At 34.1% G+C, this 15,145-nt stretch overlaps 1 protein-coding gene across 1 annotated transcript; it reads left to right on the forward strand.

Moving 5' to 3' along the window:
- Positions 1-555: 555 nt before the first annotated feature.
- On the forward strand, positions 556-11,815 carry LOC134258589 (uncharacterized). Its single transcript, XM_062741142.1, has 4 exons — positions 556-710; positions 2,692-2,840; positions 6,897-7,028; positions 11,161-11,815. Exons 1-4 carry the CDS (start codon positions 649-651, stop codon positions 11,184-11,186), a joined length of 369 nt encoding a protein of 122 aa, XP_062597126.1. The 5' UTR covers positions 556-648; the 3' UTR covers positions 11,187-11,815.
- Positions 11,816-15,145: the final 3,330 nt, after the last annotated feature.

Raw genomic sequence — 15,145 nt, forward strand, 5'->3', positions numbered from 1 at the left:
GTGGGCCTTTTATCTATCAAGTTAAAATTTTGAATCATTTTGAGGCCAACGGAACGAATAGATGACTGTACAATGTTTTATTATGTAAACCAGCGGTTCCATTAATCATATAAAAGAAGAGTAAATATGCAAAAATATTGTATATATCACTTTTCGATGTAATGAATACCATGACTCCCCAACACCCCTCTCTCTCTCTCTCTCTCTCTCTCTCTCTCTCTCTCTCTCTCTCTCTCTCTCTCTCTCTCTCTCTATTGATAAGATTTTTGGTCTGAGTTAAGCATCAACTATTTTAAAGGATTATATTCTCCGAAATTTCAATCTTCGACTATATTTTAACAAAAGTAATTTTAGATGATGGGGGAGTTTGTGTTGGTTTACTGTAAATCATAATCATTTCAACAAAAATAAGAAAAAAAGTATCTATTAAATATTAATCTATAACCATGGAGAGAGAGAGAGATAGGAGAGAGAGAGAGAGAGAGTTTCCAAAGTACATGTTGCATTTCACAGCATTACTATTTCCTGACGAGGATGACATCACCATGTCACTCAAAAGGTCATCCTGGGTAATATTTAAACAGCAGACAGTATCAGCAGACGATACATTGTTTTCCCCCTCATTTGGTAACACCAGCATACATCACCATGAACTTCTCTCGCCTATTTACAGGTTTATGTTTAACTCATCTGCTCGTTTGTTCAATATGGTAAGTGAATTTTAAATTATTCAATATTGTTTGCATTCGATTTTAAGATTCAAAAATTTTGTCGATTGTATATTTTAAGTTCGTTTATTATCTATACTTCTTTGATAATTTATAGAGATACTTTCTAAGGCTGACTTTACATTTTAACTTCATAAGAAAAAGAATTATTTACATTTTATTTCATCGTCAAAAAAAATTTCTTCATAAAATAATGATTAAAATTAAGATTATTTAAGAGGCTTTATAAAACGCATTGAGTTGTCAGAGAAGATATATATATCTTTGGTATAGTACTTAATTTATATTTCCTAGAGCAAACCCATAATACAGTTAAAATGAAAATCATTCAACAGAGGGTGTCCAACAAGCTTACAAAAGTATTGAAATCGTTTTTACAAGTACAGTATAATATGTTTTTGTTCAATGTATTACACTTAATTAAGTTATAGAAATTCAAAGTTTTGAATTTCTTAAATTGTTAAACTTAAATCTAACATTAGTAACCAAAATAATTTTCTGTAGTCTAGCTCTTTTACATGTTATGGGAATAGTTGAGATAAAATTTCCCTGAATTTTAGAAAGTCCAAGTTCAGTAACTATATATTTTCAATCGAAAATCGATTGATGCTATAATCACGGATTCTGACTGGATAGCCCCCACCCCCACCCACCCTTCCAATCGGATGGAAATTAATATTTCATCAAACAGAAGGGTACGAAATGAAAACTTTAAAGTATTTTTTTAATTACATATTTACATGCACTTAAGTTTCCCCCAACACGCCTTATAAACCTTTGAAAGGAATGAACATATTCTAATGGAATTTAGACGGAATGTGGATAGCGTATATTAGGACATTGTTTTAGTGTTTACGGCGTCATGCCGGAGTATACCAGCTTCATTCACATCGATTTGAACTTAAGTATCTCACGGTCCTTCTTACAAGTTCAAGATACCTCCACTTTTGGATGACGAATACTAAAGAGTTACCATTGACTGTGCATGTCGAAATGACTGGGTGGGTTCTAAAGTACTTAACTCATAATTTTCAGCGCATGTACATCCAGGTTCCTCAAGAAAAAAAAAATCTTTTAAATAAACGATTTTAAAATGTTCCTGTAAAGTTCCTTAAAAAAACACCTTTTTGTCTTCCGTTATGCAATTTTCAATGTTTATACTACATGCAGTAATATGCAAATCTCTTTTTGATTTTTTTTAAATAAATTCTATAATTGTCATTTTAGTTCAATTATTATTTATTTATTTTGGATTTTTCGGTGGTGGAGGGATGGAGGCAGTTTGTTTGTTTTTACAATTTAATAATGATAAAAATCATAAAAAGAACATTCAAAATATACACTTACATATCTCTTTCCTTACACGCATACACAGTACATATCTCTTTCCTTGAGTTCACGTTTATCAATATAAAAATTAAGATAAAAAATCAGATATAGAAGATTTTTTTTCTTACGGAAGTCAGGTCCCAATGAAAACTTTTATTTTGGGCTTTACAAATAAAGTAATTAAAAGACTCGTGGCTTGCGTTGAAGGAAAACTGAACGTGATACAAGAGCAAGTTTAATTAAATGAATACATAAATGCATAAAGTTTTATCTAAATTTCTTTGAACCCCTTTTGAAAAAATTAAATTAACACATTATTTTATAAACATGGCTTTCAGCTCATCAACAGAATTGCTGATCTTCAACCCTTTTCCCAAAAAAATACGATTTTTGTTGGATGGTGTAATAAAGTTTTAAATTTTTCTTTAACGTATTATTCAAATAATAATATGAAGAAAAAAACTGAAGCATATTTTTTTGTGTGGAGAATGTAAGAAATCGTAAGACATTTCAAAAAGATCGATGAATTTTCCTGAGTGACATTTTAGCTTTTTTTAAGGAGTCGGCGCATTGCCAAATTAAAAGAATAATTGATACATGTATATTGATCCAATAAATTTCTTTATCTTCCTAGTGATATACAGGAGGGCGTAGAAGAAGAGGGTTCTGGTACCGTGGTCACACATACAGACACACACACAGACAACGTTCCGGTGATAGACGAAGACCTTGTAACGACTCAGGCTCCAAAACAAAACCATGATCTAGCTAAACAGGAATTAGGTATTTCTTCTGTTGATTTTTTTATGTACATTTAAAATCAGCGACCCCCTCATATCCACCCAAGACAACGCAATCTCGATCTTCTCTTTGAAGGGGGGGGGGTGTTGGTGTTGGTTACTTAGAAATGTATTTAGCGCTATGTAGGTTCATGGAAATCCAAAGGCGATTGCTTTCTATATAAATACACCTTTTTATTCTAACCGAATAAAATTAGTACATTAACAATTATAATAAGAAACAAAATGATATGTAATATGTTTCATTGTGCAAAATGTTTAAATTCTTGGTTTAAACTACACTTTCACGAATTTAGATGCTATCTCAGTTGTACGTACCAGACTAATTCAAATGAAAAGCTAAAATGGGGGGATGAAGACTGCATGGGGTACACCAAGCTTCAATCATTCAAATTTTGTCTTTAATTTAAAAAAAACGTATTTTGATCTTTAGGTAATGCATGTTTATAGCTATACATCGAAAAAAAGTTTAAAACCTAGGTCAACCTCTCCCATTTTCTGGAAACACTTGTCACTGTCCACCAATTAAAACGGACATCACTTCCTTATAGACTACAAATACAAAAAAGACCAATAAAACTAAGTTCTTCTGAGTAATGTACACGCAGAACACTCTATCGGATTACATATTGCACTGGAAATCCCACCAGCTGCTGGACAAAGGATGTTCAACTCTCGTGTGTATCCGGTATTCAGAGGGTCATTGTTTTCATTTGTATTCAATGAGGGGAAATTGACGTAGCCACTCCTTTCATTTAACTAATTCTTATTCTTTAAAAGTAGGAAAACAAAATAATCATAAATAAATGGATGAAAGACTGATAAATTTGGTTCATTCATATTAAGTACACTGACACTGTTACAGGACATTTTCAAATGGCTTAAATTCCAAAATTGTATATAATAAGGCATCCTCATGTTAACTATATTTAAAATATCAAAACAGGTGATGGGGGTCTGAATATTGATGCTAATGTTCAATTAAAAATGCACCGCCAACTGCCCCATTACTCTATAATATGGTGTTAGGATCAAGTCCGCAAACCTATTACCGATATTTCAGATTGGGTAAGGAGAGGGTTTAACCAAATAATTTCAATCATGAGGCGGGGGGGGGGGGGGGCACTACCACGTTAAAATTAATCATTGTTGAGAATAAAGTATTGGGGCTCCCCATGTTCCATCGTTCCTACGCTTATATAAATTGACGCCAATCATTCCATCTTTCTTTATATTGTTGTGCCTGCATGAATATTTTATAGGCAATTTCTCTATAGAACTTAGAATGATTGTTTACATTTTGTATGGCGATTGTCCGTAGTTATGCTGATTAATTACGAGTTACTGAACTTTAAGAGCGTCCTTAGAATTATCAAATTGTATTTAAAGTCTTATAATATAGTCAAGAAAAGAAATTCTCTTGTGAATTATTACCGTTATTTTATTGGATGCTTACTGGAAATGGCTTTTAGACACTAATTGTAGATCCAGAATGGTATAAAATACGGATCTCCGGATAAGTTGCTACATGCGCCGACATACCTGTACACTTTCTTTACAGAACTTTATAAATAAGACGTCTGGATTAATTTAGAATAAAAATCATAGATTAATTAACGAGTTTTATAGATGTTGTATTAATAAATAAAATAAAGTATTCAAGTACATTGATTAAAGAATAGTTTTTGAAGTTTTACAAATGCATATGACGTAGACGTTGCACCATTGCGTCAAGGTATAAAAGACGAGATTTTGAAAGTGCGTTTGTCAGAATTCCGCTTACAGTTCCACTTTACACAGCACCGTGCACCTGATCCGAGGCATTTATATAAAGTAAGAATTTTAAAGTATTAAGATATTTTGAAATAGTTTTATTACAAATTTTAGCGCAGTAAGAACATTTATTCAGTTTGAAGTAATATTGAATATTTAGAAACTTAGATTTGTTTGATATTTAAATTCAGCGATATTTAGATTGTCGGTGCACTCGGGATTCTGACCCTGGGAGACACAGAAAATTGTCTCTCCCAGTAAAGTTATAGTTGTTATTTAAAGTTTGTAATTTGTTAGCAGTTTGAATTTGTATTTATTCTATTTTTATTGACAAGTAAAACTTAGTCAATTCTTCTAGTTCGGTGTGAAGTTGCACCGTTTGACAACATTACGACAGTGCACCGTACTTGAATTAATTATCTTTTGCATGAATGTATCCGAGGTGTTGGTAAATTTGCATGGCATACTTTTTTAATTTAATGACATAAATTACTTTATTCTATAACCAGAAGTTATAGATTTAGGGTGGTGGACTTTAGTTGAGCTAATCCCTGTTGAGATTCTGCTAGGCTAGATATTTGGACTGACGCCGTCGCAGAATCCCTGGACGACTACTAATAATTCACGTCTGGAAATTAAGTCCCAACTTCGGTCGACTATAGCAAGAATTATTCGCCTTGACCACGCTGCCGTTCGCAGTGACGAAATTGTTTACCTCCTCGAATAAAAGAGTTCCTATAGTCTGTTTTTACCCTATGTGATTCTGAACCAAGTATAATGTGACTATTGAACATAACATAGGGTAAAAACAGACTATAGGTAAACAATTTCGTCACGGGAGCCATATTTTGAACTGAGATTTCAGTGAATATTTTTATGTTGGGATTTACATGCCTAAACGGTAAGTTATGTAGAAATATTAGTGACAGAGAGTCAAATAAACAACTAAATGACTTAATTGAAGCGAACGGCAGTGTGGTCAAGGCGAATAATTCTTGCTATAGTCAACCGAAGTTGGGACTTAATTTCCAGACGTGAATTATAAGTAGTCGTCCAGGGATTCTGCGACGGCGTCAGTCCAAATATCTAGCCTAGCAGAATCTCAACAGGGATTATAGTTGAGCATGTGCGGAATTATTGAGATAGTCGGGTGCGCTTGCACCTTACACCGAGTAACTTTGTGAATTTATGTTCCGAGTTTAGACAGTATATTTCAGGAGAAACCTAGCACCTAAAACCGAGTAAGGTTATATAGCACCAGTCAAGCAAAGATGGAACTTAGACCCAATTAGCTTATATCAGTAGCACCTGGCACCTGAGCACCGGACACCTAGAACCAGTTTGCTCCAATATCATCGGAAGCACCTAGCACCTTAAGCCGTTAGCACCTTTCACCGAGTCTAACGCGCATGTGACCATTTAAATATAATTTTTATTATTGTACATGTACATTACACTGTGAATTGGGACATTATATCAAAATATTATTGTGTATTGTACTTTTCGTTTGATTAATTTAATAAATTGATTGTAACTGATCACACTTGTTCTATCTAATCTACCTTCGAACCCATTATTGCAACGTGCCTCTAGGGTACCTACTGATTGAATACACACATAAAACGAAAACGTTACAATATATAGAATCCCACCCTCTAAGCAGTTATTTGGCCGATCTATTTGTTATTGAAATATAATATTATACATTTATTGACTGAGTTTGAGGGCAACATGAGTTTTGTCGGACCCAAGAACCAAAATGTCTGCCTGAGGCCGCTGGACAGTTTGGTTCGAGGGTCGACAAAACGCATGTTGCCCGAGAACGTGGTCATACTGTAAATTCCTAATTAAACGCGAGGAATTTATTATCGCGTAATTGAGCGAACAACATCAGTCGCTGAAAAAATTTCTCGCAATTATGTTATGGTGCTTAAATCCATGGTAAATGTTTTGTTATACCTTTAATTTTTTTGGCCATTCATGTATTTTGTACTGTCTTCTGTGATGTAACCTCAGATCCGTCAATGTTGAACACCAACGAATGAAAATAAGATTGAGCTTCGCCCATTCTGTTATACCTAAGCGGTCCAACATCTCATCGACCGGTCCAACATCTCACTCAGCGGTCAAACATCGATTTATTTATGCACGCTCAGCAAAACGTTCGAAATGTTAGACTTTTTTTTCGTATAGATTTGTATAGGAACAAATTTTCAAAGGTAAAACATACATGTGTTTCATGCAAATGTTTCATTTTCATTGGCAGCAACTGTTTCTGGCATCCATGGCAACAAAGAAACAGTATCATTGAACCTCGTTTTCATCATTGTCCCTACTGTAGTGGGCGTGGTTGTCATAGTGGCGGTTGTCATAGCAATTGTCGCCATTCGTAGAAAAAGTGAGTATTGTCAACTCATGGAGCTTATATTTTATTTCTGAACAAATTTTACATAGTAAGAAAAAAAATTGCATTCAAAATTTCTGTAGTTGTATTACGGTAAATAGAACACAAGCAAAGGTTCTTCTCAATTTATTCTCATTGATTTGGTTGTGTCATGGCATTACCATCAGTATGGGAAATTGTTTGATTGTGTTCATACATATATATCACAAAAGGTTTCATAAATGAGGTGAAACTATGATCGAAATATTTACTCCAGTTCTTGCCTACATCAAATACATATTCATTGTATTTTATATAAATTGCTGTAATTCTCATTTTTCGATTTTTCCTCTCATTTCCACATAAACCGGTATTCATTTTCCCCTTTTTTTCCTTTTTCTCTTTAATATGTCCCTTTTTGTACTTCCTTCTAAATTCTATTCATTTTTGTGTTAGTTATATATAAAACTTATTGGTGATATATGAGGCCTAGAAAAAAATATGTTTGTTTCCGCTTTCCCGACCGACCCTAATTTATAGTGCCGACCCTAAATTTTTTTCAATGCTTTTGTCCCATGAAGTGCAAGATTTCACTCAGGGAATTATAGTCTCCAACTTTGCAAGCTTTTCAAGACAGACAGAAGTTTGGGTCACCTTTCTATTATAAGTATAAGTCACAGAAATGCTTAAAAACACCATTTCCTTTGTCATTAATGTTACTTCTATATACATTTTGATTAAAGAAGCAAAAAAAAAATTCAAAAAAAATTGCCTACCTACCTACCCTATATTTTTTTCAGCCTGAAAGCGGAAACAAACCTATTTTTTTCTAGGCCTGAACCTGTTACTATATGTGTATTAATTAACCTTGTACATGTGGAGAGGGCTTATATATAGGCTATGCCTGCTGCCCAATTCGTTTATGTGATTGCTACATAATACATGTTCAAATCAGTATGGGAAGGCCATGGGAGCCCATGTGTATTAAATCTAAATTTTTCGCTGATCATGTTAACTTAAAAAAGATAATTCATATAATATGAATAAATTTCTATGGTGGGTAATTGTGTCAGAGAAAATCCTGACATCTAAAAATCCCTACAGTTGTAATTTGTCCATCTCAAACCACGGGGACTTGAGACAATCTTAGAAAAATCGGGTACATATGGAATCCGGATAGGGCCACGCAGTTCACTATCGCATCATTGCACCATCGAGGTTTGAGTCGATGGTGCGATGACGCGATAATGCGATGACGATGGAGCGATGAAGCGATAACGATGAAGAGATGGTGCGATAGCGCGATGACGATGACGCGATGGCGCGATACTGCGATGACGATGAAGCGATGGAGCGATGACGCGATGGTAGCGATGCTGCGATAGCGATGATACGATAACGCGATAACGATGAAGCGATGCTCTATCGTGTCATCATTAGTGCTCTATCGCACTATCGTCATCGCATTGTCGCACTATCGACTCTTTTGCGCATGCGCTATTGAGAAGAGAAATGGTGTCAGGTTGTGAAAGTATGAACAAAATACATATCAGAAATAGATCTTACTGGGTGAATTAACTTCACTTGGCATAAAAATTAACCATGTCTTTATTGCCAGACATATAACAAGTTAGAAGATGTTAAAATATAGTTTGATAATCAAGATAAAGTTAATCTAGCGTGATCTAGATTTTGGTTTCTAAACAGGGGGGGGGGGGGGATTAATACTGTAGATTGGGAAAAAATTACGATGGTTTTACTTTCACTATGTTCGCGATTCATTTTTTTTCCGCAAAATTAAACCCATCATGAATGCTATCATTAACTATTAAAACAAGTAAATGCTTATACGAAATTTAAATTAATTTCTTGCATCGTGAAATCAGGGACCTATATATACTAGTATATAGGTCCCTGGTGAAATTAAACCCATCGCTATTGTACTTTCTGAGAAATTGTGAAATTTTAGCACCGTTGAATACAGTATTCACAATCAAGAAAATTTAAAGCAAATACAAAACAAAAGTCTTCCTCCCTCTCTCCTCTTGGTACTTCGTGTTTGTTATTTAAAATATGATTATCAAATACAAAATTAAAGTCAGTAAATTATCACTGAGCAATCAAATCTTTGCTCGATTTAACTACCTGCTGAGAATGCCATCCTATCTATGTAGTCGATAGAGCGATGACACGATGTCGATAGCGCGATAAAGCAATAACGATGGCACGATATAGCATCGCATCATCACTGTCGCGCCATCGCACCAACGCATCATCGCTATCGTGCCATCGCGTCATCGCATTATCGCTACATCGTACCATCGCACCATCGTCGTCGCACTATCGCATCATCGTCATCGCGCCATCGTTATCGCACCATCGCTTCATTGTCATTGCATTATCGCGTCATCGCACCATCGACTCAAATCTCGATGGTACGATGATGCGATAGTGAACTGCGTGGCCCTATCCGGATTCTATAGGTATATAGTATTCCCCTATTATATATACTATATACCCGATTTTTTTTGCTATGATTGTCTTAAGTCTTTGTGTCTCAAACGTATTGTACCTTGTAATTATTTATGCTTCGTGTAAGTTATTACGAAAAGTCCAAAATGTATCAGTTCGTACGCGTATTTGTGATGACCGTATTCTATATACATCGTCGAATCGTTGTACAAAAATGACATCTGACATCTGTCATTTTTGAAATGATCAAATATAGTAACGATTAGTAGGCGGTAAATCTAGCACAAGATGCTGAAAGTCCTGCTATAATAATAGTTATTTTCCTGAAACACCTTGCGGGCACCTTTGTAGGGGGCGGGGGTAGGATATTTTCATATTTGTAAAAAGATACATGTAATGTGGTTGGGGACTAAATATAAATTTTGATTTAAAAAAAACTATATTCATCACAATCGAGTAATTTCAAAAAAGAATTCTGGCATAGATTCTATGTCTTTAAAAAGATAATAAGGAATGGGGCTAACTATAATTTTTTATTTTAAAAAAATCTTGTAATAATGACGAGGAATTTTAAAATTTTATTTCATGGCAAAGAATGAAAGGTTTATGTATTCTGATCACAGGCCTTTGGATCGCTTAAAAAAAATTGTGTGTGTAAAGAAAAAAAAATTTCTAAGCGATCTAAAGGCCTATGATTCTGATATTCTATTCTGTATAAAATTCAAACTTTATCAGACAGTAGTGTAAATGATTTTCATGTGCTATATGAATGTGACCCTGAAAGGTGACATTCGCGTGTACTTAATTTATATCGAACGAGGACGAATTGTACAAAATTGCCTTGATGAGAGCAAGGCTGTACATAGTTTCACACAATTATGTAATTTTAAGTGATAACGCAACGTTTGGGATATAACTTGATAATTCATTGTACGATGGTAAAAAAAAGTTAAACACTTATATATGCACATCGAAAATTAAACTTAGAGACCTTTTTGTCAAGTATTTTAGCAATAAAAAGGTCCATTTTATTTACGCTTTCCCTGTTGCTTAAATTTTAAAAGTTTTAATGTAACACCTTCACACAAGCAACTTCTCCAAGTTCACAATTTAAGCAAACCACAATAATTTCATTTTCAGAGAGAGAGAGAGAGAGAGAGCAAATAAAATATTTCCATTTCTGATTTTTTTTCTCTGTGATAACTGTTTGAAAGTTGGGGGAGATTATTTCTTGATAATTCTGCCGGAATGTAAATTAGGTAGGTCGATAGGTCAACAGCTACGGAGGCCTAATACGCATGCAAATCTCGTGCGCATCTGTCTCTGTGTCTGACGCTAAGGAGGCCAAATACTAAGTATGCATGTAAATACCTTTGGCATGGAAGTCCTCGTGTAATTTAAATCTATTAGTCTACATTTTAAATGTCTAAGTCTACAATTTTATTTCACAATGAAATGGAAATATAAGGAATCACTGTCTAGTTTGGAGAGTATGCCAGGGACATCAACAATAGTGGGAAACATGGGATAATTTTACCATAACGGGCTTTGCCCGTTATGCAAATTATCCCATGTTTCCCACTATTGTTGATGCCCTGGCATACTCTCCAAATTAGACAGTGATTCCTTAAATGAAACCGATAGCAAATCATAAATTAACATCTTGTATTTTCAGCCTTCAGAGAAAAAATGCTGTTGTAACATTAATCTGATCGCCTGCTGGAACTGTGATAAACCTCATGGAGGATGTGTAATTTCCGTCACATCTACATATTCCAAAGCCAGTTAAATAAACATGTTTAATATTAAAATTTTATTTGCAGAGCCCGTGTTATTTCGTTTTCCGGTTGTTTTTATTCTCTTACAAAAATAGATTTTGAACTTTTGATTTAAAGACTTGAGATATTCTAAAAGGACTTGTACACGCAATGAAGCCGAATGATGCTGCGTTCCTCAGCAAATCATTCGGATTAATAAACCCTTCGGATATCAAGCACTCCGGACTCCTCGGGTGGCTCGTACCTCGCACACGGAAATGAGCGTAGCGGAGTCAGACGAGGATTGCCGATTGGATATCTAGTTCGTAATTTTGTTTCCCACGACGTCCGGATTGTTGGATTCCGGATTACTGAGGTTTTACTGTATAAATTACATATAAGTATAACTAGACTAGTCGTTAATGTTGTTGACTAAACATGTACTCATTGAATGGGGTCAGGAACTGTTGTCAGCCTTGTGCTGGAAATAGCTAAAAAAAAAATACTCGATGTTCATTTTTGGTTGTCCATCTTTCAACAGCAAATGTGCTATATTAAATTATGTCTCTCTCTCTCTCTCTCTCTCTCTCTCTCTCTCTCTCTCTCTCTCTCTCTCTCCCTCTATCTCTGTTCTTTTGTTTGTGATTTTGTTTCATTTTTTGTGGAGTTATTTTTAAAGGTTACTTTATTAAGTTATTCTGTATACAAATTGCGTTTATTAAAAGAAAAATTAATGTATATTGTTTATTGTAATATATTGATATTCTTTAACTCAGAACATTGAACAGGATAGGGAATAAGAGTTTTTCTCTACCGTGGAGAGATACTATAGTAATTAACTCTTCAGAGTATTTTCATGGGGAAAATTGATCCTATAGTATTTTATTTAGTATGTATATATATATATATATATATATATATATATATATATATATATATATATATATATATATATATATATATATATATATATATATATATACTGTATTGCTCATTAATTAAAACATTTTTGTTGTGTGTGTTTTCCATTCCGTTTGTGATATGTGCTAGTACATGTATTGTAATTCGCATTTTTTTGATTAAGGATTATGTATTCTCATTTCATTTTTTAGCTCTACTGGTCAGAGACCAGAAGAGCTTATGCGATAGTAATGCGTCCGTCGTCCGTCCGTCTGTCTGTCTGTCCGTCTGTCCGTCTGTCTGTAAACAATTTTTCCAAATGCTACTCCTCCTTCAGTTTTGGTCTGATTTCAATATAACTTGTCACACAAGTAGACTACACTAAGATACGTAATTCTGTGTATCGGTTTTCGATTTCGATGAACGGTGTTGCCGTGGTTACTAAAAATAGAAATCTCTGTGAAATTCTTTCAAAATGCTACTCCTCCTACAGTTTTGGTTTGATTTCAGTAAAAACATGGCACACAAGTAGACTACACTAAGATACATAATTCTGTGTATCGGTTTTTGATTTCTATGAACGGTGTTGTCGTGGTTACTAAAAATAGAAATTACTGTGAAATTCTTTCAAAATGCTACTCCTCCTACAGTTTTGGTCTGATTTCAGTATTACTTGGCAAACAAGTAGAATACACTAAGATACATAATTCTGTGTATCGGTTTTTGATTTTGATGAATGGTGTTGCCGTGGTTACTAAAAATAGAAATTTCTGTGAAATTCTTTCGAAATGCTACTCCTCCTACAGTTTTGGTTTGATTTCATTATAACTTGGCACACAAGAAGACTACACTAAGATACATAATTCTGTTTATCGGTTTTTGATTTCGATGAACGGTGTTGCCGTGGTTACTAAAAATAGAAATGTCTGTAAAATTGTTTCAAAATGCTACTCCTCCTACAGTTTTGGTCTGATTTCAATATAACTTGGCACACAAGTAGACTACACTAAGAACATAAAGAGACTTTATCAACGATCATTATTCTATTTAGTTTCAAATCCCAGCTGCTTAAGTACTTTTCTCTTCCTTTGCTATAAGTTCAAACCAGTAGAGCTTCAGTCTCGACAGAGACTTCTGGTTTTAATTATTGACATTAATTGTATTTAACGACCTTGGAGCTGTGAAATGGGGAAGAATAAAAGAATTTAAAATTTCATGTGTTTTATGTGTTTAATGTTCACTAAATTCACTATTTCCGTTTTTAATCTAATCATGATTGAACAATTTGAAAAATATCGTTAGCTGCTTCTATCAGCAGTGCTGTGTTCAAAGATTCAGCATGGCCATTTAAAGATTAAGCATGGTCCTAGGGAATGACGAGGGGCATGAGGAACATAGCCCCACCGAACATAAAACAAACAAAGCTACTTTATAAATGTGTCTCCTCAATAATCACCAATATCCTTCCTTTTTTGAAGGGGGGGGGGGGGTATGGGACTTTAAATAATATGGAGTTATTGAGGTAAATGTGCCCATTGCTAATTAATCCACAACTCCTATAGTCTTACATGTACATTGTACATTTTACATTTATTATTAACACTTTCACTAGTCAGCATCATTTCGATACAGTGGCTTCCACTTAATCGGATAGCGGTTAAACGAATATTTCGGCTATTCCAATATAATATCAGAGCACAAAACCATTTCTTATATATTTATTAATAATTTCACCTGATATTCTGATAAGAAAATATTAGAATTTCGTTTTATCTGATACAACATTTGCCCCATCGTAGAATTTTTGGATAATTATGAGATTGTTCACACCTCTAACTTCCCTAGTGAAGCCTTTGTTTACACTGTCTGACACCTTGAGTACGATAATGAGGGGATTAGTTACGGCTGAACGCACGCAGTCACCTTACCTGTGTTAATAATTGGCACACTAGATTGATATGTTTTGATACAGTTATAATGATCAGCTTGGGTTTAAATTACTTTTCAGTGATGTACTCGATAATTATGATAATTGTTTGCAATTTTTTCCAAAGTTAGATCTTAATAATTATTAAACGTATAAACTTGTGTATGACAATTTGCTGGGACATTGAAATGCATCATGGTTACAGGACTATTGACTTGAGAATTGTCACAAACAGTTTGAAATACACAACCATATTAAAGAAACAAATAAAACAAAACAATTTAATATTTGTACTTAAAGGGGGATTTTCGATAAGGCCGTTTCTCGGCCCACTTATTTTCATAAAAATAAATTTCAATTTATTTTTTCAAAATTTGTTTAGAATTTAAGATGAGTATCTTAATTTTTGTTATTAATATTTCAAAAGTTAATATGAGATAAATTCACACCGTAGCCGACACAAACTTAGATGTACCCGCAAATGCGTTAACATTAGGCCTATTGGAAAATATAAGAGGGTGGCATTTATAAATCGATTTTTAGAATATGAAGTGCATGAGGGACACTAACCTAGTTTTGCCCAGTTATTAGATATACCCTGCACACTAATAGTTTACAATATGATGAGTGTCGCGTGTGCACTTCATATCCAAAAATTAAAAATCGTTTAAAATTTGCATACCTAAAATTAGAACCTTCTGGTTACTTGATCATACACCAGGTTAAAATACTTAGCCAAAAGTGGCACATTTTTAAAAGCAAAGTTAATTCTTGAAAATATTAACAATAGAATACATTTTCGGATACTTTCTTTATTTCCATACTTATTTCGTCAGCATATAACGTTAACGTCATATTTTTAGTTCAACTACACGGAACAGGGGAAGTTTTCTTAATACCGTCGGCATTGGCGTTCCCAGTTAAAAATTTTTCAAGCAGATATTTTTTTTATATCATCTAGTCCCTTGAACAGTAATTCGTAGTCATCTGTCGGGTTTCAGATGCTGGGTTTTAAGCTAATATGTGTCGAGGTCAATCTTTTTAAAGTAAGTTAAAGTTTTTTTAGCAATGCCACT

This window comes from Saccostrea cucullata, unplaced genomic scaffold (assembly GCF_032062105.1).
Source record: "Saccostrea cucullata isolate Sc308-1 unplaced genomic scaffold, CSIRO_AGI_Scuc_v1 ctg1203, whole genome shotgun sequence".
Lineage (NCBI taxonomy): Eukaryota > Metazoa > Mollusca > Bivalvia > Ostreida > Ostreidae > Saccostrea > Saccostrea cuccullata.